At 45.0% G+C, this 25072-nt stretch overlaps 1 protein-coding gene across 2 annotated transcripts in view; it reads right to left on the minus strand.

Annotated features, from left to right (window-relative positions):
* The window catches only part of LOC124859353 (echinoderm microtubule-associated protein-like 6), a 70129-nt gene that overhangs the window by 33482 nt on the left and 11575 nt on the right, over nucleotides 1–25072 (minus strand). For both annotated transcript variants that reach the window (XM_047352099.1, XM_047352100.1), the window contains exons 2-20: nucleotides 18174–18333; nucleotides 16147–16245; nucleotides 16005–16073; nucleotides 15296–15481; nucleotides 14953–15088; nucleotides 13652–13725; nucleotides 12858–12985; nucleotides 11775–11912; nucleotides 11548–11689; nucleotides 11136–11250; nucleotides 10615–10827; nucleotides 10366–10533; nucleotides 4924–5030; nucleotides 3635–3753; nucleotides 2074–2260; nucleotides 1616–1721; nucleotides 1101–1194; nucleotides 471–571; nucleotides 1–173 (exon numbers count right to left, since the gene is read on the minus strand). The exon at nucleotides 1–173 is cut by the window's left edge and continues 30 nt beyond it. In XM_047352099.1, the coding sequence (XP_047208055.1) occupies nucleotides 1–173; nucleotides 471–571; nucleotides 1101–1194; nucleotides 1616–1721; nucleotides 2074–2260; nucleotides 3635–3753; nucleotides 4924–5030; nucleotides 10366–10533; nucleotides 10615–10827; nucleotides 11136–11250; nucleotides 11548–11689; nucleotides 11775–11912; nucleotides 12858–12985; nucleotides 13652–13725; nucleotides 14953–15088; nucleotides 15296–15481; nucleotides 16005–16073; nucleotides 16147–16245; nucleotides 18174–18333 (2515 nt within the window). The remainder of the gene's footprint in view (nucleotides 174–470; nucleotides 572–1100; nucleotides 1195–1615; nucleotides 1722–2073; nucleotides 2261–3634; nucleotides 3754–4923; nucleotides 5031–10365; nucleotides 10534–10614; nucleotides 10828–11135; nucleotides 11251–11547; nucleotides 11690–11774; nucleotides 11913–12857; nucleotides 12986–13651; nucleotides 13726–14952; nucleotides 15089–15295; nucleotides 15482–16004; nucleotides 16074–16146; nucleotides 16246–18173; nucleotides 18334–25072) is intronic.

A 25072-nucleotide genomic window follows, 5' to 3' on the forward strand; every position in this document is an offset into this window, starting at 1 on the left:
CCCATCATGAGCTTTCACCGTCTTCAGCAGCACCGGCTCCTTCCAGATGTAAACGTCTCCGGTTGCTGCTCCAGAGAACACCAGCGCCTCACTGCGGCCATAACATACCGACATCATGGTCTCTGGACGGCCGACGCTCCTGAACGCACCACGCCTGAAAGTCAGACCGCCACCTGGAGGACAGAGGAGGAAGCAAATAATTGGAGAGGCAAATTAATGTTAATTTAAAGTTCTACAGTAAAGTAGGAGGTCTTAGATGGAGAGAACCATCTCAATGAAAATGGTCTGCAAACATCAGCAGAACATTAGAAGTTAAATTTAGTTTAAAAATCACAATTTTCAGTTTTATTAACAGAAGCAGATTAGATTTGCACAGTGATGCTGTGTGTGTGTTTGTCTGTGTGTGTGTGTGCATGTGTGTGTGTGTGTGTGTGTGTGGGTTGGGGGGGGGGGTGTGTGAAAGCATTTACCTGCATGTTTCCAGAACCTGATGTGTTTGATTCCCACAGTTACCAGTTTGTCCATCAGCATGGGGTGACACTTCACCACAAAGATCTTCTCCTTCTGGCCCCTGAAACAGGAGAGGACGAGTCAGGAGGTGTCCTCTGTCTAACCTGCCTCATAAGTTCTGTTATCTTCCTGAGTCAGACCAGAACCAGGCTCAGACCGGTTGGGTCAGACTGATAAAGCTGCTGTCAGACCATCCTGCTGTTTGATTTGATAACAGGAAGAGAAACAGGAAGAACTGGGACATAAATGTAAAATTAGATGCTTCCTTCAGAGCTTGGTTCCAAAATTAAAAGTCCACGTTTATAAATAATCGTTTCAGCAGAAAGTTCCTAAAAATAAACACGTTCAAAAAAGAAAGAGGTGTATTTTTAGTTTATATATTTATATAAAACCTTCAGTTTATTTCTAATCAGAAGCAGAATTATTTCAAGCCTTCATTGAGCTCTGACTAACAGGCGTTCTGTAGAGAGCCAATTAATACTAACAGCAGATCTAAAGGTACATCTTTATCAGTTGACAGTTCCACTAACAGCAGCAGGCGGGTCAGTTTAAACATATCAGTACTTTATATGCTGTTGGGTTTTCTGTACCGAGCTGTGGCCAGTTTCTCTCCTCGCTTCCAGTCCCAGACGACGATCGAATGTCCGTCATCGACTCCAACTGAAACCAGACTCTTTCCATCGGCTGGGAGGACAAACAGAGGAGAACGGATCATCCAGGGCCAACTGAAGGGTTAGAGGTCACAGGCGTCTGAGACGGTTCTCTTGGCCCGGAGCTCTGCTACAGTTAGAGAAGCTGCTTGCAGGTGAAATCACTGCGTTTCCAACATTAAAGAAGAACTGCAGGTTTCAGAAAGGTTCATTATTGCTGCGATTCAGTCAGGAGAAATTCACCAACACACCAGAGTCAGACTGGTTCACATAACTAGCCAATAAAATGGGTTTTAACTGCATCAGCATTAGTTAATATTAAAGGAAGAGAAAAGTTTACTGTTACAACAGGACAGTAACCCATAATGCTGCAAAGACAATTATTACTACATAATACGTTTTAAATGCTTCAGCAGTGAAATCAGACTAATTTTCATCACTTGAATAAATGATACCTGAGAAGTCGAGTGCACAGACTCCTCTCTGATGGTGACCCTTGAGCAGAGAGAGACACCTCAGAGTCTGGATGTCCCACACGTGGACGGCTGGGTCTCTGCCCACCTGCAAACACCATCAGGAACGACTCGTATTTTCATCCCTCATCGTGATGGAATGAGGCGCCACTATCTGAATGGCTTCCTTTCTAGTTTCCTCGAGGCACTTAACAAAATGTCAGCATGTTGAAGCGTAAATGATTTTTCTTGATATGGAAAGATCTGAAAACTTAAATTTAAAAGAAAACATTTGATGAAACTGAGAAAAGAAACTTCAACAGATGAACTCCTGCTGAAACAGAGACTGACTGCTGGAACGATACGGCAGCAGCAGCTGGGATGACCAGCAATGATCACATTGTGCCAAAGAAAGACTCTAGAAAACTAGAAAAGAACAAATGTCTGAGTGTTTGGGCCACCTGTCCTGTAGCGGCGTAGTCCTTCAGCGGGTGGATGCTGAGGCTCAGGATGTCGTCGTCATGGCCCAGGTAGAAACGCTGGCTGTGCAGCTGCCGGTTGTAAACCACACCCACAGCTGCTACATGGTACACCACCTCACCGCTCTGCGTGTAGAACAGGTTGTTCCTGCAGTCGTAGCCTCGGTACCTGCACACAAACACATCTCGCAGCTCATCCAAAGTATGTCTGGATGGACTGGAGGAGGAAGCCTCTTCTCCCTAAGAACAAGATGCCAGCAGGACTTAGGTTGAATAAAAGCAGCATCTGGATGAAGCACAAGACCTCTGGACCAACCTAGAGATGCTTGCCCATGATGCAGAGCACCAGTTTTAGAGAAATATGACCCATATCAACACCATAAGAGTCAAGCATGGTGGTGGAGGAATGATGATGTGGGATTGTTTTGCAGCCTCAGGACCTGGACACCTGACCAAACTATTTTTATAGCATCAGTTTTCAAATCTTGCAACAGATTCTTTGTTGGATTCTGGTCTGGACTTTGACTAGGCCATTCTAACCATCCTTTTGTATCTCTGGCTGTTTGTTCAGGGTGGTTCTCCTGCTGGATGGTGAACCTCCACCACAGTCTCCAGTCTTCTGCAGCCTCCAACAGGTTCCAGACACGGCCTGGATTTAGCTCCATCCATCTTCCCATCAGCTCCCTGTCCCTGCTGAAGAAAAGCTTCCCCGCAGCATGCAGCTGCCACCGCCGTGTTTCCTGTTGGTGTGTTCTGGGTTATGTTTTTTAATTAGGCCTAAAGGTTTAAAGTTGGTATAGTTTTCTAGAGTCCAATGTGAGACCAACAGCTAATGTTTGGTCCAAACTGGATCATCAACAGGACAATGATCCCAAACGCAGCAGCAGATCTACAGCACAGATACTGAAAAAGAAAAGAATCAAGAAGTTGCAAGAAGTTGATCCAATCAAAGTCCAAGACCTTAACCTGATAGAAATGCTGTGTTGGGACTTCAGAGAGCTCTGCTGAAACCTTCATTAACTGAAGCAAGGTTGGAGAGAAGAGTGGACCAAAATTCCTCCACCTGATGAGAGAAACTGATGAAGTGAGACAGAAAACCACAGCTAGGTGTTACAGCTCCTGAAGGAGGTTCTACGAGCTGCTGGGTCAGAGACTGGACTGTTTTTCACACCTTGCTTTGAGAATCTGCTTTAGTTTGTGTTAAATATTTGAAATCATGGTGAACAATGATAGGTGCTTACCATCTGGTTGGATTTATTTAATTTAAAATGATGAAGAAATGAATTTAAATATGTTCTGACTAACAGAACATTTTTCTGTTTTTGTCAGAATCTTTCTCTTGTCTTATTTTGGCACAACTGTGCAACATTAAGCTGTTAAAACTTTGACTGGGCAGTAATTCTCTCTACAGCTTGTGACAGGATCTGATCAGTTGAGCTTGTGAGTTTGATGTAAATCAGAATCAGGATTTATTTTGGGTAAACGAGCCTGTTGGTGATTGAAGCCCACCTACACAGAGACCCACCCAACAGTGAAGAATTACCCGTGAACAAACTGCAGCCGGAGGCCCTGGTTGGGTCCTTTCTGTCTCTTCAGGGATCCGACCTGCTGCTTCTTCTCTCTGCTCTGCTGCCGCAGCTGATGGAGGTCCTCCTTATACACCTGCAGAACCACAAACCATCAATATGCTGTCGATCAACAGGTAAAGTGAGTCCTGCAGGTGGCGCTGTTTTAATCTGATAAATAAACCAAACTAATCAAAGTGTCTAACAATAAAAGTCTCATTCTGAGCAAATCCTGAAGCTCACAGAGACGATCACTACGAACGGTAATAAATATAGTTTACTGGATATTTTTCATTTTCACATTTCTTTCCATTTAAATAAAGGAAGGAAACTGTTGATTCCCAACAGTCATCAATGATCCCATCATTTCCTTCCTCCCAGTTAGCAGCTGAAACTCAGCAGCTGATTCTTCTGGTTTTTCATGCAGATTATTCAGATGAGGTTTAGTCTGTGAGCTGGAGCTGCCTGAGTTTCACGCCACTTCATCTCTGCTTTCTATTTCCCAAACAGAATATTTCTGGAGCGTTGTGCCGGGTCAGCGCAGGGAGTTCCAGAACATTTGACTGGAACGTGGCCTCGCTGCCTCCTCCTGATTTCTCTTTATTCACAGAGGAGGTTTGTTATCAGAACATTCATAAAAGATCGCCTCCTAGTAGAATTGAACAGAAACCTTAAATTGCCTTCATCTTTTTATCATATAAACTATGAATAAAATGAAAAATGAACTATGACTTTGATCATTTTTATTACCTGACGGTTAACAGTTATTGGGGACATGCCATGCAAGTAGCCTTGCTGGGAATTTACTTGACATCGTCCAGTTTTTAGCAACATTTTTTCATGAGGTAATCAATGAAAAAGCAAACAAAGTGAAATGAAGAAAATAAAAGAAAATTAGATGAAAATAGGATTCACGGTTAAAGAAAGAACAAGGAGGAGGATGAGGAACAGGAGATGACTCAGTGTGGGAATACATGAATAAATGTCCATTCTTTCTGGCTGTTTCTGATTAAACATGTGAGCCAACAGAAAGCGTTAACCTTCAGTCTCCAAACAGAATATTGATGCAACACTGGCTGCACCCAGCCTACAGCAGTAATGGGGATGCCTGGCAGGCAGCGGCTGCTTTGTGCTGATAAGGAGATTTTGAAGAGGAGAAGGCTGAGGGGGAAAAGAACCAGGAGGCTCCATCCTGGAAAACCCTGGAAGGTTTCCTTAGCTGCTTCCTGAGGATTCAGCTGAGCTACAGACCAGAGCTGATTGTTACCTGTCGGTCGTAGTTTATCTGTGTCTCCTGTTCGATGTCTGAGTCCAGCTCCGGGACGTCAGAAACGTCGCTGTCTGACTCTTCGCTGTTGGAGTCGCCGTGACTTTCTAAAAAAGAAACACACCAAGAAAACAAACTGGTGAAAATTTCAGATGAAGCTGCTTTCTTTGCCCACACACTCATGTCTTTTCTTCTCTTTGTAGCTAAAAGGAGGTTTTTACCTCTGTGCCAAGTTGTGCTGATGTCCTTGAATGCATCATTAAACTGGTTTAATGCGAGACACAGTTAAGCCTCAAAGTTCATCACAACCTGCACAGACTGCTGCATGCATTACATGCTTGGTTTGGAAATTACTGTCAGGATCTGGAGTCATCTGCTGCCTGCTACTAACACTATCCCGACACTAGGTGCTGCCAGCAGGAGACTACCTGAGGCAACAGGTGTGGCGCATTGATTCATCAGTTGGGAGGCATAAAGAGGATGGATTGCCAGCAACTCGAGGATGGGTTTTAACCATTAAACTTATGATAATGGCTTTACAGCTTCCTCCTCTAACACAGATGTTCTGAGGAGTGAGGTAACCTAAAGGTCATACACTTTGGAACACTTAATAAAATAATTTTCCACAACACGCGAGTCCCGTCCGGCCAAAAGGGCGAGTTCGCCGGCTGTGAAGGGGCAACCGACGGACCTACCCTCCAGTTATAAGACCCCTCGATTCACGTTACCGGCCACTTTGTTTTTGAACCGTCAAGCTGACGTTTTAGTCGATTCTGGGTGTGATTTAAATTTCATTGACTATGATCTTGTTACTAGGAAACAAATAGCCACAGAAATGTTGGCCCAGCCCCGCCGGGTTTTAGCTTTGGATGGGTTATCTTTACATGAGATCACCCATCGAACGCGGCCGCTAGAACTTATTTTGTCTGGTAATCACTGAGAACAGGTGTCTTTTTATGTATTTCCCATTGCTCAGAGTGCATCAGTGCTCGGTTTCCCCTGGCTTCATCGCTCCCAGATTTGACTAGGGTTCCCTCCGAGTACCACGACCTCAAACAGGTATTTAGTAAGTCTCGGGCTCTGTCTCTGTCGCCCCATCGACCTTACGACTGCGCCATTAACCTCCTCCCAGGCGCTCCGTTGCCCTCCAGCCGGCTTTATAGTATCTCTCGGCCGGAAAGACGGGTAATGGAGAAGTATATTGCTGAGTCTTTGGCTGCTGGGATTATCCGCCCTTCCTCATCTCCGCTGGGGGCAGGCTTCTTTTTTGTGGGCAAGAAGGATGGTAGCTTACGTCCTTGCATAGATTACAGAGGCTTGAACGCTATTACTGTAAAGAATAAATACCCCCTTCCGTTGTTAGCTTCTGCTTTGGAACCCATACACGGCGCCACTATTCTCTAAACCGGATCTCAGAAATGCCTACCACTTAGTCCGAATCTGCCAGGGAGACGAGTGGAAGACGGCGTTCAAAACTCCCCTGGGGCATTTTGAATATTTGGTCATGCCTTTTGGCTTAAGCAATGCCCCAGCAGTGTTCCAGGCACTCGTCAACGACGTATTGAGAGATTTTTTGAAACTTTTTGTGTTTGTATACCTGGACGACATTTTGATTTTTTCTAGAAGCCTCGAGGAACACCGCCGCCACTTTCGGCTGGTCCTACAGCGCCTCCTCGAGAACAGACAGTTCGTCAAAGTTGAGAAGTGCGACTTTCATCAGTCGACCGTCAGTTTCCTGGGGTTTGTGTTGGAGGAGGGACAGGTTCGCGCTGACCCAGGGAAGGTTCGAGCAGTGGTGGACTGGCCAGTACCTGGCTCCCAGAAGAAGTTGCAGCAGTTCCTGGGGTTTGCCAACTTCTACCGAAGGTTCATAAGGAATTACAGCCAAGGGGCAGCCCCCTTGACCGCGCTGACCTCCACCAAGACGACCTTCAGCTGGGGGTCGGAGGCAGAGACCGCCTTCACCCGGTTAAAGAGGCTGTTCTCCCAAGCGCCTGTCCTGATCCATCCAGACTCGGCTAAGCAGTTCACGTTGGAGGTTGATGCCTCGGACACCGGGGTGGGAGCGGTCCTCTCTCAGCTTTCGGATCAAGACGGGAGGCTTCACCCCTGCGCCTTCTTCTCTCGTTGACTGACCCCTGCCGAACAGAACTACCAGGTGGGAGACAGGGAGCTGCTGGCCATCAAACTGGCCCTGGAGGAGTGGAGGCATTGGTTGGAGGGCGCCGAACAACCCGTGCTGGTCTGGACGGACCATAAGAACTTGTCTTACAACCAGTCAGCTAAGCGTCTTAATGCACGTCAATCACGTTGGTCACTTTTTTTTTCCAGTTTTAATCTGTCTATTTCTTTTAGACCAGGATCCAAGAACCTCAAGCCTGATGCTCTGTCCCGCCAGTTCGGGCCTGAGGACTCAGAAAGACAGGCCGAGCCTTATTCTGCCGCCAAGCTGTACTGTGGGCTCCTTAACCTGGGAGATAGAGGACCTGGTGCGGCGAGCCCTCCGTGATGATCCTGGGCCGGGCACTGGACCCCCTGGACGGACTTACGTTCCAGCTTCTGTACGGTCCAGATTGATCTGCTGGTTCCATACAGCCAAGTTCTCCGCCCACCCAGGAGTCAGTAGGACCATCGCTGCAATTTCCAGACGTTATTGGTGGCCGTCCCTGCACAGAGACATTAGGGAGTACGTGAATGCCTGCGCCACCTGCGCCAGAAGCAAATCCTCCAATCGACCCTCCGCGGGCCTGCTCCAGCCTCTCAGCGTCCCCAAGCGACCCTGGTCCCACGTGGCTTTGGATTTCATCACCAGCCTGCCGAGCTCTCTTGGAATGACCGTAATTATGACTATAGTCGATCGGTTCTCCAAGGCATGCCACCTGGTTCCTCTCAGGAAGCTGCCATCGGCCCTCCAAACAGCAAGGTTGATGGTTAAACATGTCTTCCGCCTGCATGGCATCCCCTGTTGCCTGTTGTCCGACAGGGGTCCTCAGTTTACTTCCCGGGTCTGGAGACATTTCTGTGACGCCTTGGGGGCGAAGGTGGCGCTGACTTCAGGTCATCCCCCCCAGTCTAATGGCCTGGTGGAGCATCTCAACCAAGAGCTGGAGGCGGCCCTGCGGTGCGTAATGTCCACCTTTTCCACTGAATGGCGTGCCCACTTGGGGTGGATCGAATACGCCCACAACTCCCACGTCTCCTCAGCCACCGGCTACACTCCTTTTGAGACCTCCCTGGGATACCGGCCGCCGTTGTTCCCGTCGGAGAAAAAGGACATCGCTGTTCCTACAGTGCGACACCACATCCGGAGATGTAAGCGGGTGTGGGACGCCGCCATCCGGGCACTTCACCGTACAGCAGCCCAAAACAAGCGCTACGCAGACCGTCGACGTCTGCCCGCTCCCAGTTACCACCCTGGTCAGAAGGTTTGGCTCGCCGCACGGGACATTCCACTTAAGTCCCTGTCCAGAAAGCTCACTCTCGTCTGCCTCCCAGTCTCCGCGTACACCCTTGTCTTTCACATTTCTCAGTTGAAGCGTGTCCAGACCAGCACGCTCTGCCCTCCGGCCCTGTCCCCTCCGCCCGCCCGGGACTTTCAGGGCCACGCTGTCTACTCTGTTCGCCGCATTGTGGCCTCCCGACGGCAGGGACGTGGATGTCAGTACCTTGTCGACTGGGAGGGGTATGGTCCGGAGGACCGCTCCTGGGTTCCTGGGTCCTTCATTGTTGATCCCTCCCTGGTCCGGGATTTCTTGGCTTCCCAGACTGCTTCTTCTGGGCCACCAGGTGGCGGCCGTTGAGGGGGAGGTGGTGTCAGGATCTGGAGTCATCTGCTGCCTGCTACTAACACTATCCCGACACTAGGTGCTGCCAGCAGGAGAGTACCTGAGGCAACAGGTGTGGCGCATTGATTCATCAGTTGGGAGGCATAAAGAGGATGGATTGCCAGCACTTTGTTGCCTGAGTGTTTTGCCCTCCGTTGTAATCTTCTGGCCAGCTCTGAAAACCTTTTTCCTTGCAAATGGCTGTGAAAGAAGTGATTGAAGATTTTTCTGAAAACATTAACTTCCTGCTGTTACCCGTTCCAGGTGCGATCTCTGGCTGACCTGATCCAGACCTCCGTTTGTGGTGCGGACTCCTTCCTGGATAAGGACTGTACCAGGCAGACTGTGCTCCTCTCCTGATGCGGTTCCTCTCCTTGGCGGGTTCCAGGATTTCCCCAGTAAGAAACGTTAACCGTCAGGCAATATTCTGAGGTTCAGTCTCTAATGTTTTACCTATTGTTTTTCACAGTGACCGGGATTAGGCTCGCCGCTTCCCGTTAGTGCCTGACCGTGCTTTCAATAAACGTCTCTAACTGATCTTGTTCTCTGAGTGCATGTGGGTTAAGTTGGCAGTTAAAATCATGACAATTACATCATATCCAATTCAGCTGCACTAGTGTTGGTTGGTAGTTTCAGTCCTCGGTCAGAGAGGTTAAACACTATACAGTGAATGGTTGAACGTCTGGACCTTTGTTTTTATGTAGCGCCCTGAGTTAAAACCTTACTGTGACCTGGTGCCACATAGATGGACTGAATTTAGTTAAATGTGGCTGAAAACAAGAACTGCATCATTTGATAACTTGACAGTTAAGCAAAAAGTTAACTCCAAACACAATACGTCTGTGAAAAATAAAAGTTCTTTCCATTTTTTGACTTAAGATGGACAATTTGTGACTCTTTCCACCTACAAAACCCATCAGTCAAGGAGTCCCTCAGGGCTGTGTCCTAAGACCACTACTCTTTATAATCTACATGCTTTCCATCAGTCAAATCAGTAACAGCTTGATGACAAACATTAGGGACTAAACCGAGCGACTATGCTGTCCCACCAAACCCAGTCCCAAACTGATGATCTGGCTGTGGTATATCAGCCTTGGATGTCTGGTGATCTACCACACAGCAGCAGAAAAACTCTTCAGATATAATGGTTGGAGATCACCTGTTGACCTCAAAGCAGTCTTAGGTCTCACGTAAAATCCATCATCAAATCAACTTTTAATCATCTCAAAACTTCTCAAGACCACAGCCATCCCTCCCACATCCTATAGGGTTACATTCATATCTTGTCTGAGTGAAGGTGAAGTGAAGTGTTGATTTTTTTGGGACACCCAGTAAAGCTGTCCTGTGGTTCACACATATCCAACCTTGGCCTCAAATCAGCTACTAACCTCTACTTCTCACCCACAAATGCACCTATTTTCATTATTTTGTCCCACCAGTAGCACCAGTGGCTCCTCTAGGATCCCTCTGTTTGCTCTAGGAGGGCTTAGCCTTATGGTTTTTGGAAAACTTAGTTTCTTAAAAAAGTGAAGAATGATTAAAAGCAGTTCCCTAAGCATGCAATTTTAATGTTAAGCAACTTGTCTCTCTAAGGTTTTTCCATACATGCCTGTCCTACCTTGTATGTTGACATCCAGACCTCCATTCATCACTTCCTCGGGTAGAAACCTCCACTGAAAGAGGGCATGGTCGGCTCCGCCTGTGGTGAGGACACACTGCAGGTCACTTGACCAGCGGACGTTGGTGACATGGGCCGAGTGACCAATGTATTTCTTGAATTTGGCTCCTTGAAAGGCAAAAACGAGACCAAGACTTAATGAAACAGAACCAAAATAAACCCCATAGCTGCATGAAAAAGAGAAGAGACCTTTCCTGAGGCAGGGAAAGCGGTAGAGTTTAACCAGACCAAGGTCACCTCCTGTGACAAGCACAGCGGCGGTGAGGTTGGCGTCCACAGCGTTGACTGTGGTTGAGTCGGAGTATTTTGGCCAGATACCGCTGACCTCAGAGCCTAGAACACTGCTCCAGGAGGCCCAGCGCTGACCTTTCACCTCCTCTTTGTTGATGATTGGTTTCCCCACTGCAGAAAAAAAAACTGGATAATTTCTGTAGATGCAACTCTCCATTTTACCACAGATTATCTTTGTGCTGAAGTCAGGAGAACAAGGTCAGTAGATTTCTATCATTAACCGTCCTCCGTATCAACCAGAGACTCAGAACAAGAAGCTGTGAACGCTGCTGATTTTAATCTGCATGAAGCTGAGACCACAGCCTCTGTCACTGCTTGCTTTGTTGGATACTGATGTACCAGTGATGTGTAGAGAAGAATAGATCATCCACAATCATTTAAACATTTAAATATTCAAAACTTGTGCAGTTTGGACTCACTGGGCATCCGGTAGAAGAGGCGTTCTCCTGCTCCATCATTGCTCTGCAGGACTTTCCCATCCAAAGACCAGTCCAGATGTGTGATGAAACTGGTGGATTTACTGCATTCTCCCACCTGCAACCAGTCAGATTCAGCGCTACCTGCTGGGTTTCCTTAAGTAGAAAACTTTTTACTGTTTGGCAATATAAAGATAACTTTTCTGCATTGTGTCATAACTAGTATTAAACTGCAAAGTATGGACTGGAGGAGATATGTCTGTACATACATCAGATCTGTTTGTTAGATGCTGCTAAATAAAGAAACTGAACTAAACTAACGTTGGTCAAACGAGTTTAATTCTGATTGTAAAGAATAAAGTTTGAATCATCTCAAACTGTCCAGCATTAGTTTCTCATGCTGCTCCTTCCAAACCTTCTTGTATCTCTGAGCGACAGCGTAGATGTCCACCAGTCCATCATTGGAGCCGACAGCAAGATATGTTCCATCTGGGGAGAACTTCATCTCATGGATCACCTCCTTCCTGTCCTTGATATGGACAACCTCTGTCATGTCTCTGAGGTGGAAGAACATCCAGTTAACGGCACAGAAGCGACATCAACGCCCAGTTTGAGTCACAGCATCCAGTGTGTGTGTGTCACCTGACTCTCAGCACGGTGAAGGATCCGTCCTTCATACCCAGAGCCAGCTGGGATCCGTCCAGGCTGAAGGCCACGCTGCGAACCGCCTCCTCCATGTTGCAGCGGGCAATGAGAGCATGGTCGACCAGACTCCACAACCTAAACCCAGACACAGGTTCATGTAGTTCTGGAACATTTTCCACCATACCCTCAAATCAGTGTTTAATTTTGAACACAAACACAGCTGCACATGGATGATGCTCTCATGGACTGGAAAGTTCAGGACTGAATCTAGGCTGTCTTCAGATGATGTGGTTCTTTTTAAACAAATAGAACAGAAGATCGAGGCTTTGCCTGCTACTGTAACTGTCCATGGTGCACTGGAAGATGATCATATTCAACTCATTTTAGTCTGAAACCTTCCTCTATGCTGATGATGTTTCTGTGTAATGGTGGACGGAACAAGGTCACAGAAACAGGTGGCGGATGTTAGTAGTCTGACCTCAGCCTTAGAGGCATGTTGAGGAGGCACTGCTGGTCATAGGATATCTGAGAAGAGCTGCTGTTCCTCCACATGGGAGAACAGGAGACAAGCTGAGTGCCTCTCTTTGGAGGTTTCTAAGTTATGTGTGAAAGAGAAGAGAATCCGGGGCAGAACCTGAGACCCTGCGAGAACTATGAACCCGTCCAGGTCCTTCCTCCCAGCAGCTGCAAGACTTAATAACCATCACTGCTGCCAACAAACTGTCTGTTGTTTTTTATCCACCAATATACATGCACATTTTGTAATTTTTTTTAATTATCCACATTTCTTTGAATCTGAGTATTATTTTAATAACTGTACAGTGTTTTTATTATGCTATAAATGTGCCTTTTCTGTTCAGTCTCTTATTCTTATTTTCTGTTCAATATTTCTACCTTTTTGTGAATCTGCATGCTTCAATCTGCCTGCCGCTTTGCTGCAGGTACACCTGAGTCTCCCCAATGAGAGCCAACAAAGGGTATTTCTATTCTATTCTACCTCTGAAGATTCACCATGACCTCCCACCACCCTCTGTGTGTTAGTGGGCAGCTACCAGTTTGTGTACAGGTCTCTGGGCCCACCTGACGGAGCGGTCGTCGCTGCCTGTTACAGCTAGAGGCTTTTTGGGATGAACGTCCAGAGCCCAGAGCTCGCCCTCGCTGTGTCCCTGCATGATAAGCAGCGGCTTGTCGCGCTCTCGCACCATCACCTGCACACAAAATGACTCAAACATAGGAGAAAATATATACTCATCTGTCATATAAACTCTGAGTGATGAAACTGTGGACCGAATGTCAATTAAAAGCCTTCATCTTTTTCATTTGTTGTTATTTATCAACCTGCCAGGTTAACAGGAAGCAGCAGAGGAGATGCAGGAACATGGTAATTCACCATAAACTGCCACAGTCTGCTTTAACAGCATTTATAACCACTTATCCTTGCAGATAGGTTGTTGCCTATCTCCAGTGGTCATTGTGTGAGAGGCGGGGTCTCATGTCCATCACAGGACAACACAGAGACACATAGGACAGACACCCTCCCACCTAGGGACATGATGGAGAGACCAATTAACCTAACAGCCATGCTTGTGGACGGTTGGAGAGAAGCCTCTCTGGGGAACCTTGATTCTGAACAGATCAATCATCTTTAGGTTCTGAATATTTTTAAAGCCTCATAGAGATTTCTATGGTGTTAAAACCAGAAAATGTACATTAGTTCTCATCAGCATTCTTCATAACTGAAGCTTTGATTAATGACGAGTTTGTTCAGCAGAGAGACGCTGAGCTGCAACGGCTTTGATGAACCAAAATAAAACTCTTAGAACATTTCTGCAGGAACAGCTCTGCATGAAGCCCAGTTTTCATTTCTTCCTCACCTCAAAGATCTCACTGTCCTGAGTTCCTGCCAGAATCCGGTCAGCTCGCCAGCAGACGCTTCGGATCGACAGACCTGAAGGAAAGCGAAGAAGAAGAGGAGGAAGGAAAAAAAAACTTTCAATTATCATCTGCTCCTGTTGGCCAACTGTGTTTTTATCAAGTCCAAAGTCTGAGCAGCCGTCTACCAGGACATTCCAGAGCACTTCTGGCATGCAAAAGGAGCCCAGACCCAGTGCTGATTGAAGATACCGGACAGTACCTGGACCCACATGTCTGGATTAAAATCCTTTTTCTTGGTCTAACGTAATTTTCTGATTTACTCTGAAACTGATTGTTGGGTTAACAAAGGGGTTGAATTAAGACACAACAAAACACTGAATAAGAGAAAACTTCAAGACATCTAAATTCATCTGTGAAAATAAACAGAAAACCAGCGACGGAAAATAGTCACAATATGAAGCAAACTAATAACTATTCAAACAGTAATTCAGAAAAATAAAAGCTTCAAATAAACCGATTTATTTTGTTTTTCCAGTCATTTTAAATTAAATATTTATTAAATCAGTTTTCAGGTAAACAGGAATTGAGCTTTTATCAGCTCACTTATTGGCCATTTAGCTCGCTCAGGTTGAGAGTTCGACATTCATTGTGTTCAACAACTTTCTTTTTTTATGATATGGACTAATTGTGTCTGCAATAAAGGTGAATAAAAGTACAGAATGAAGAATAATGCAGGCAGTGTGCTGCATGTGATCACATGGAGACATTAAACCAGACTGATGATCAGATTCTTCTGTTCAGATGATTAACACATAATGACCTGAGCTGTAAACCTGCCAACATATGAAACCTGCTGGTGGAGAAGAGATGAACTCAGAATCAGAAGGAGAAATCAAATGCATCAGCAGACAAAGGTTTCTTCCTTAAATGGCCTTTTCTCCTTTTCCACTCTTTGTCCTGAAAACCTTTCAGAGTACAGACAAGCGGACACAACGTGTTGGAGAAAAGGTCAAAACATCCAGTCGTTGTGTGATGGAGACAGAAACACCAGAGCTCTCATTAGGCCCTCTAAACGCGATCAGTTTAACCCGGTAACAGCCCAGCAAACAGAACCGCCGCATGTGAAGGACTTTTATTCTAAATAAAACCTCAACCAATGCACTCTGTGGTCAGCAGTGATGCAGATGAGTCTATGAAAACATCCCCCATTTACGGTACGGTAGAGGCTGCATTATGACATGGTGAACCCAAAAAACACAGTCTTTTCATCTGAAGCTGTAGTTTGGTTTCTGTCTCGTACCTTTGTAGCCCTGCTCCGCCTCCCGCAGGTCGATCTTGGTGACGGGTTTGAAGTCGACGTCCCACAGCCGGATGCAGCCGTCTCTGCCTCCTGTGGCAAAACCTTCCTCACAGGAATACATGCTGAAGATTCCAGCCTGCCCACAAACACAGGAAGATGGGAAACTTTCAGCAGCAAAGTCACAGATCGCCAGGAAAAATGTCAATTTTTATGTAAAAACATCTGGAACTTTTAGAACGTTAATAAATAATTCACCTGAAACCAGGTTTGTCTCTGCAGATTTCAGGAAATGAAGCCTAAAGTTGAGTCCCTGCTCAGACCAGTGAAGGTTGGAGAAACTCACCCCATGGGCGGACTGAACCGTTCGGGTCAGGTTGAGTCCTTTCCAGACATAAATGTCTCCGTTGAGCGCTCCGGAGTACGTGATGTCATCTTTAGCTGACGCCACACACAGGATGGTCTGCAAGTCGCCCGTCTTCCCAAAGATCCCTCTCTTCGGAGTGAGAGCGTTCCCACAGAGGGACCAGAACTGCAGGGATAACCAGAAGGAATCACTTGGTTCCTGACATCCACCAACTGGATCTGTTCAGGTTCTTAAAGGTTCAACAGATGGCAGGTATTAAATGTGTGTTTTTGGATCGTTTTAAATTATATTAACAGAAATGTTAAATGTTAACAGTCTTTCGTTTTATTTGAATTCTTCCTGTCTTCTTGGTTCTGTCAGTAACTCCTTCATCATCTTCATAGCATTCGTTTAAAGCAGCAGGTTTTACTGTCCAACACTGTCTGATGAGGTCAGGGGTTGTTTCTGACCTTTCTGAGCCACCGTATGTTTTTACTCTCATGGTTTACTGGTGATTCCTAACTCTGCTGTTGAGGTTCCTGAGGAATTCTGTGTTTTTTCATGTGGTCAGAGTCAGTGACCTTTATGGACCGGGCTTCCCGGAGAAGAACCGCTTCATGTTTGAATTCAACACAGATAAATGTTTCATCATGTTGGAGAGAAAATAAAACTACCAGGAGTCAGATGAGCAGAAATCAGCATGTTTCACCTTGATGTGCTTTACTCCACAGCTCACCAAACGGTTCTGCTGAAACGGGTCCCAGCTGATATCAAAGATCTGCAGAGGTAGAGATGCTGTTAGTCCATACGACAGAGTTAAAACACACACACAGAAAGAAAAAGCTTCCTACGCGGTCCGAGTGTCCGGTGGCTGTCGCCAGGATCTTCCCTTTCTTCCATTCCCAGATACAAACGGTGTTCTTGGCATCCAACCCGACTGAAGCCAACCTCTGCAGAGAGACGCACACAGAACTATTCATCTGAGAGAGAAAAGCCCGCATATTCAGACAGAACTACCTTTAAGTTCCTGTACTCAGGTTCAGGACCAGTGAGGTGGAAACAGAACTCTGATGTTCTGACAGGAAGTCATTATTTCTGGTTTCCGTCAAAACTTCAGTTTAACCACAAACCCTCTGACAATAAGTTCTGAGAGCTTCAGCTCGTTCCTCAGGTTCTGGTTGAGAAAAACAGCTCGCAAACACACACACACACACACACACACACACACACACACACACACACACACTGCAGTGAAACTTCATAATAAATCTGTTTGCCTCTTTGATTTATTATTGACTGGATTTATGATAATTTAATGGATCTCGGGTTTGTTCTGGTTTGGTTGCGGCTGTTTGGATCACAGTCAGAGGTAAACAGATGCTAAAGCAGGAGGGAAAGGTTTGGTTCTGTTCGGTCCAGTTCATGCCAGCATGTGAAAGCTTCATGTTGGCACCGGATCAGTTCGGTTTGTTTCAGCTGATCAGCAGAGAAACTTTCTGAATCTTTCTGATGTTCTGCTCAATCAAACTCAAAATATTTAAACTCCTTTATAAAAATCATCATCAGGCTTCATTTCATCCTGTCTGCACAGCTTCAGGTTGGCTGAGATGTTGAAGATAACTTCAGGGATGGAGGTAGAAGGTGTTTCATCAACCTGACAGACTTCCTCTTTCATTAAGACAGACAGGAAGCTGCTCGTTTATCTGCAGATGTTTCCATCCTGAAGCAATGCAGGACACTCAAAACTTCACGCATTTTCATGGACAAAACAATCAAGGAAAGAAAGAAAAGAGTTTCCACCTTCAAAATGCAGCTGAAGATATGAGAGAAATGATGAATCTGTGTGCAGAACCTGATCTGAGCAGCACCAATAAAACAGACTTGTGTCTGCGGGCCATGCTTCTGTTTAAAGGTCTGTCAAGGTGTAAGCTTCTCATCATTTCTGGACAGCACCAGGAAGAACCCAGCCAGAACTTGTAGTCTGTTTTCTTTGTCATCTTAGATCTGAGAAATAAATCTGATCATTTTCTATCAACAGCTTGTTTAATCTTTTACATTTTGATCTAAACATCTTTCCTGTTTGCTTTGATTCTAACAGCAGCTCTGCTACTGGAGAACATGCATGTTAAAAACCCGGTCCATTCAAAGATCAGTTCTGGTCTAAAAGGCAGGAGCAGTTTCTGAAGAACGTGTGACTCACGTTCCACTAACTGAACCCAGACAAACTGAAGACAAGGGAATGGTTGAAGCACCTGTTTGGTGTCCTAACCTGACCTCTAACCTCTGAAAAATGGAACACCTATGTCTGAAGTGTGAAAACTGTCATGTGGTTGGACCAATCAGAATCATTCTCACGGGTCAGGAGATAAATGCTTAATGATTTCCTGATAATATTTTACTTTATTTCAGCTGCAGAAGCTAAAATCTGAGTAAATTTGGAGCTTTTATAAAGTAAAACACGATGAAGGTCGTCAACAGGAACAGAAACATGTAACTTTCCACTTTCATTTTCATCTTAAACTTCTCTCAAAGGGAAGAACGATGCAGCAGAACGTTGTTCTCCTTCATCCCCATAAAGGTCAAATGTCATGTTATTTCATTGTCATCGTGAATCAATTCTTTATCTAGTTTCAGTTTTCCTTCTCCAGTATTTCTCTCCACATAGTAAAAAAATCATGGTTCTGGAAATCAGTTGGAATGGAAATAGAAGAATATGAAACTGTAGTCTATATATATCTATATATATCTATGTATCTATATATATCTATATATAGATATATATAGATATATATCTATATATAGATATATATCTATATATATCTATATATAGATATATATATAAATAAATATATAGAGTAAAGGGCGGGGTGTTTCTCACCTGTCCGTCGGCGCTGAAAGCCAGGCAGGCGATGCCGTGTGTGTGTCCGTCCCTCAGAAGTGAAACAGTCTGCATTGAGAAGGAGTCCCAAACACACACGTAGGGATCCTTCCCCACTTGACCCGTCGCCACCAGGGAGCGTTCTGGGTGCAACGCCAGGCTGGGGGGAGGAGGGGGCAGATTTATATCTTTTAAAAAATCAGGAAGACAAATTTGTTTTTTAAAAATCAATTTTAACCATTTTATGCACAGTGGCGCAGTTCGTAGCACTGTTGCCTTGCAGCAAGAAGGTCCCGGGTTTGACTCTCGGCCGGGGGTCTTTCCACATGAAGTTTGCATGTTCTCCCCGTGCATGCGTGGGTTCTCACTGGGTACTCCGGCTTCCTCCCACAGTCCAAAGACATGCCTGCTAGGTTAATTGGTCACTCTAAATTCCCTTTAGGTGTGTTGGTTGTTTGTGTGTTGCCCTGCGATGGACTGGCGACCTGTCCAGGGTGAACCCCGCCTCTCGCCCATAGACTGCTGGAGATAAGCACCAGCTCCCCCACGACCCACTATGGAAGAAGCGGTAGAAAATGACTGATTGACTGATAGTTGTAACCACAAAACAAGCTGTGAAGTTAGGTTGAACTTTATAGAAATGCACATCCTGATCAATAGATGTTTCTTGAGCTCTTTGCAAGACATTAGAAAGACAGGATCCTTTCTTCTGGAGAAATTTGGACATGAATATCTCAGAGCTGATAAGGAGGTAAAAAAACTATCAAAGTATACATTTTAGAGTCTCTGAAGACAGAGATGTTCTTGGATGTGTCGGTGGCGCAGGCATGGAGCACCCGACCCATCTACAGAGTCCTTGGTCCTTCAGACAGCCTGTCATGGGTTCGAGTCCTGGCCCGTTGACCTTTCCTGCATGTCTTCTCCTTCTCTCTCTACCTCATTTCCTGTCAGCTTACTTTTAAAATAAAGGCCACTGGTGCCACAAAAATAAAGGTTCCACACAGAAACCTTGGAGGAACTTTCACATGTCTCCCTCTACAGAGCAGAAGAACAGGAAACCATCCAGGTAATCTGGAGGAACTTCAGCTTCTGATGGACTGTCATGAAATCTGATACTTTAGACAGCTCTGCATCAACAACCATCGTCCATCAACAGCTGATAGAACCTCATGAAGCAGATTTGTCTGAAGAACCTTGTCCAGCTCTACACGCAGAGTTACCTTCACCGACTTTACTATAAGAAGCATGATGTTAACTTCAGAGGAGGAGTCAGCTTCTCTGGGCTCAGAGGCTTCTGGGATGGACCATCACACAGTCGGAACATGGGTCAGATGGATCAGTTCTTTAGATGTTTGTTGGAGAAGGAGCATCTATCCTGTTTTCCACCAAGACATTGGAAAACCTCATTCCCAAGGCCTGGCTGAGGAAGAGGAGGGTACAGCTGCTGTCCTGACCTGTCCCCACCAGAGACTGTAGGAGGTTGTAGAAACTTAGAATGAGAAGAAAAGTCATCATGGTTTTATTAGTGATGTCCTCCCAGCAAGGAGCTCTGGTTTTGTGTTTGAAAGGTTTTGCTTTGATGCAGAGAAGATACTGAGATAAAAAGCTGAAACAGACTGAGTTCCGACTGGACTGCAGACCATCAGACGCTTTCTTTTTGGGTCTAAAGGTCAAGAGTCAACGGATGACATCCGTTTAATGAGCTGCCAGGAGCTGAGGTTGAAACACCCACATCTCCATCAGAACCATCAATGAAACGTGATTAATGAATCAGATCTCCTGTGTGTGTGTGTGTGTGAGTGTGTGAGTGTGTGTGAGTGTGTGTGTGTGTGTGTGTGTGTGTGTGTGTGTGCTGCAAACAGAACAGGTGTGTCAGCCTCAAAGCTTCATTGATCTCATAAACACATGTCCACTCGGTGACTTTCTCCTCGCCTCCCAGCCAATCAGTAGCTGGCACGTTGTCATGACAACCACATCACAAGGGGCGGCAGAGCTGTGGGCTGTGAAGTCGAGGTCAATCCTGACAAGATGCAGGAACGCAACGCTGTGCTGAATGATACCTGCGACCTTCACGTTGTTCTGATTCTTCTCATGAACAGCCAATCCACACGTCTGTTCTGTTGGACTCATATGTAGAACATCTGGACTTTATTTCTGAAAGTAAAACTAATGAACTCAACTTAAACCATTTCCAGGTGGCTCTTCCTTGATTCTGGTTATTATCTCAGACCTTCCTTCATTATAAAACACTGAATGATTTTTACTCTCAGAGCCTCAGATCAAGATGATAAACCTGCTGGTTCCAACCTAAACTGGACTCAGACTCTGGACCCCAGCTATCCTGCTCAGGAATCTGATTGAGCTGAGCTGGGTCTATAGACACAGACAGAACAGGGCCGGACATTAGCCAGAGCTTGCTGTGGCCCTGAGTGTTTGGGACCCCTGAAAAGATTTTTGTTTGCTTGTTTTGCTCTGTAACCATGACGTTTTGCGGGTTTTAAACCCCAAACACTGAGCTGTTGAACTTGTTGGATTTTTATGTAACCAATACGAAGCGCTTTTAAAGCCATTATGTCGTAGCCCCGCCCCCAACAAAAACTTGAACCAAATCAGTTTCTGTTTCTTGATATGCGTACTTGTCTGTACTTGTGAAACGTCACCAATGGTGACCCAAGTACTGCTCCAGTAAGTTTGCCCAAAGTGCCCAGATGTGTTCTTGTTTTGCCCATTTTATCGAGGATGCATCCTTCTGGACTTGGGTAAGCTAGGTTTCCCATAATGCACCGCATCAGCAGCAGTAAATGGATAAGGTGAGTACAGAAATGTATTGTTTTTATACCACTTTTAACTAACTTTCAACTTAGTTTTAATGCAAGAACGTAGACCTCGAAACATCCTCTGTGGAGTCAGTTCACCTGGAGTGAGCCAACGTTGAAATGTTCTCCGGTGTCTTCGGAGCAGCGGAGCTCTGCTGACGCCGCGGTGGCTGAAGGCTCAGCAGGCGGTGGGAGAGGAGGTTCCCCACTGACCTCAGCCTGACCTCAGCCAGTCACTCTGTCATTTTCTGCTACCTGTTATCTGTTTGGAGAGGCTGACAGTAGATATAAAGCATTTACCAGAATGTAAAATATATTATTTTTTCTTTTGAAATTTTTGACATTTTAAGTTAATGTAGGTATTTTATATGTGTCACACCGTTTTTCCTTACATTACCAATTAATGTTATTTGTCCTCCTAGGAATGTTTTGGCAAGATAAATATTTTAATGAGCACCCTATAATGATCAAACAGAGCACTTTCACTTTTCCTTGTACATAAAGAATACACATTTCACCAAGACTGGTTTTTCATGTAAACCTGACCTGGTGGAGTGCGAACTATTAATTTCTTTTTCCATTTTTCATGGTTTTATGCAGACGGCTCTGCAGGAGGAGAGACCACAGTTCCAGGTTTGGATTCAGTTTTCCAGAAGCTCCCAATGATTCTCTTCACCATCGACTGCTCCACTGTCTCCTCATCTTCTATCACATTTTTAAATAATGTTAAATAGCTTCTGATTAGACAAGGTCCCTGAACTTGCCGGCTGATTATCAGGTTTTTTTGTTATTCTAATAAATATTGTACTACAAACATTTTGTCTCTGTTTATGCTCTAGTTATCTGATATGAGTTTACCTGATGATTACCAGCTGTATAACTATGGAGCTTCTCATCATCATCTGCTCATCATCTATTATTTGCTGCTGAGGAAACACTTTTACTAATGGAGAACAGGTTTTGATTCTTTAGGAGACAATCATGCTTAAAGCACCATTATTTACTCAGTAAAGCTTTTTTATGATCAAGACATAAAACCTTTAGCTCATTATTTTAAAAGATTTTAACTGAAAGTTAGGATTGTAGTTTTAGATTGAGTGTCGCCTTTAATCTGACTGAAACAACAGGAAACCAAAGGCTGGACAGTGGAAGATTTTTCAGATTAACTTCATCAACCAATCAGGAAAGTGTGAAGAAAAGGATCCGTGTGGTTCAGCAGAAGAGTGGAGAAAGCGAAGGTGGTCTTCATGACCCTGAAGAGAAGCTTTACGTTCAGAATAAACTGAGGAAAAATAAACTGTTTAATAGTAAAGAAACAGAGAAAAATAAGATAAATGGAGAAGATGTTCTTGGTGAGGATGAAACTGATCAAGTCTTGGTTCCTCAGGTCATTTTTTGTCACAGGATGGTGAAAATCTGGGAGTTATTTAAGGTTTTTAAGGCAACAAACTCTGATTTCATTTAAAACTGACACAAGGTTTTTCCCTCATTAAAACTTGGTTTCCATGTAAACAGCATGAAGAGCGAGCTGCAGACCAGGTGTCAGTTTAATAGAAGAAATGGAGATTAATGAGAAATAGACTGAAAGTAAAAAACAGCCTCGGTTTCCTGCAGGTTCACTGAGAGATAAATGTGGCGGGCGACAGTGGTCTGACCGAAGGAAGGCGAGCGAGGAAATGTTCAACATGGGAACTAACTGGTGAAACACACACACACAACCAGTCTATACTTCATAAACATTCCTTAGATGATGGGAGGACGGCAGCAAACATCCACCAGAGACGAGACGTCTTATAATTCCACACATGTCAGCTAGCAGCTCAGTGATTGATCCTAAATACGATTTATTGGCCCCGAAGCCCAGATTCATCCGAGTCAGAGCCACAGAACAATGACAGAACCAGAACCTGCATTATAACTAGAACAGCAATTCAGAAAAACGAACTAAAAAACAAATTAAATTATTTCTAATTAATCCAACACGATCAACAGCAAATAGAACTACAACAGACAGAAAACATCCAAACCAGGTTGAAAAAGTAATCAACATATGTTCTAGAGAACAAGACAACATCTAAACAAACCTTCTAGAAACATATAAAACAATATAGCTTATTTAAAACAAACACCCAGAAGAATAAAGTTAAATAAAATCATTAAAATTGTTAAATCTGATCTGAAACATCAGCTTTAACACCTACAACATCACAGGTGAGCTGTTCATGCTTAAGAAGCTGAAATTCTGACTGTAACTCAGGCTGCCTGTGACCTTTGACCTCTGACCTCCTCTCTCCTGCACACTGATGTATTTAACCTCCATGTTCATATCAGCAACCAGCCAACCTGCAGCTCGCAGTGAATCTGAGTAGATGAGTTTATTTATAGCAGGCGGTAAAATCAGGACAGCTCTGTTCAGAGGAACTTCTCCTGTGAGGATGAAGGAAACATCTACAGAACCTCCAACAACAGAAACAAAACCTGCCCCCCGGCAGCAGTGTGGAGGTGAAATAAAACCGGACTCTGCAGAAATATTTTAACATCTGCTGCTTCTTTCACACCAAAAACAACAAACCTTCAAATCTTGTCAGCAAGACATAAAAACTGATCCTGTCATTTAATTTTTATTAACTCATCCCACAAACAAACTATTTCTTTTCAATTTAATTATCCTTGACTCAAAAAAAACTGCACCTGTTAGTTGTGCACCAACTACAGCCGCCACAAGGTGGTGCTAACGTACCATATTGCTTTCCACTCAGTCGAACCTTAGAGTGGTGGGGTCCAAACCCACGGGTTATTTTACCTTACCCGCTGGCCACAAAAATAAGGGTTTTATTAAAAAATGGAACAGTAAAATTTGTTTTATTGTTGTTTTTTATCTGCTGAACAACAAATAAACCTGCTATATTTAAATAAAAAGGAGCAATTTGTCAGGCATTTGTAGAAAATGGATGTTTAAATGAGAGTTCATTCAAAACATGAAAAGGGAAATAAAAGAAGGACAGCATATGGGTCGCTCTTCCAGAACACTTGTTATATTTAATCAAACTTACGCAGCCGAGTGTGAAGCGGCTGGGATGAAGATCAGCTCCTCCAAGTCTGTGGCCATGGTTCTCGACCGGAAAAGGGTGGCTTGTCCTCTTCAGGTTGGAGGGGAGTTCCTGCCTCACGTGGAGGAGTTCAAGTATCTCGGGGTCTTGTTCACGAGTGAAGGAAGAATGGAGCGGGAGATCGACAGACGGATCGGTGCGGCTGCCACAGTGGTGAGGACGCTCTACCTGAGCTGAGCCAAAAAGTGAAGCTCTCGATTTACCGGTCGGTCTACGTTCCTACCCTCACCTATGGCCATGAACTTTGGGTCATGACCGAAAGAACGAGATCCTGGATACAAACGGCTGAAATGAGCTTCCTCCCTTAGAGATAGGGTGAGGAGCTCGGAGTAGAGCCGCTGCTCCTCCACATCGAGAGGAGCCAGTTGAGGTGGCTCGGGCATCTATACTGGATGCCTCCTGGACGCCTTCCTCGGGAGGTGTTCCAGGCACGTCCCACCAGGAGGAGGCCCAGGGGACGACCCAGGACACGCTGGAGGGACTATGTCTCTCGGCTGGCCTGGGAACGCCTTGGGCTCCACCCGGAGGAGCTGGAGGAGATGTTTGGGGAGAGGGACGTCTGCTGAGTCTGCTGCCCCCGCGACCCGGTCCCGGGTACGCAGAAGATGACGAGGACGAGTACTAATACAACATCACCCTGAAAACAACAAAAATATGTCAAATTTATTCTTGAAATTGAATTGATGCCGCGCAAAATCCTTCCTAGGGTCCCAAATGGCCCCCGAGCCACACTTTGGACACTCCTGCTCTAGACCATTAACATGGTAAAGCTGTGAAAAACTGGACTTTCACTGCAGCTCACTAAATATCTGAGACTCAGACGGCTGGTAAAATGTAGCTTTCAGCCATTTTCAACAGAAACATTGAGAATATATTAAATGAAACTTGTTCTGCTCTGAGGACAAATATCTCACTACATCTCAGCCAAATCTGGACCTAAATTATAAATCAGTTTGTATTAAACCTGACCTGT

Source organism: Girardinichthys multiradiatus, chromosome 22 (assembly GCF_021462225.1).
Source record: "Girardinichthys multiradiatus isolate DD_20200921_A chromosome 22, DD_fGirMul_XY1, whole genome shotgun sequence".
NCBI lineage: Eukaryota > Metazoa > Chordata > Actinopteri > Cyprinodontiformes > Goodeidae > Girardinichthys > Girardinichthys multiradiatus.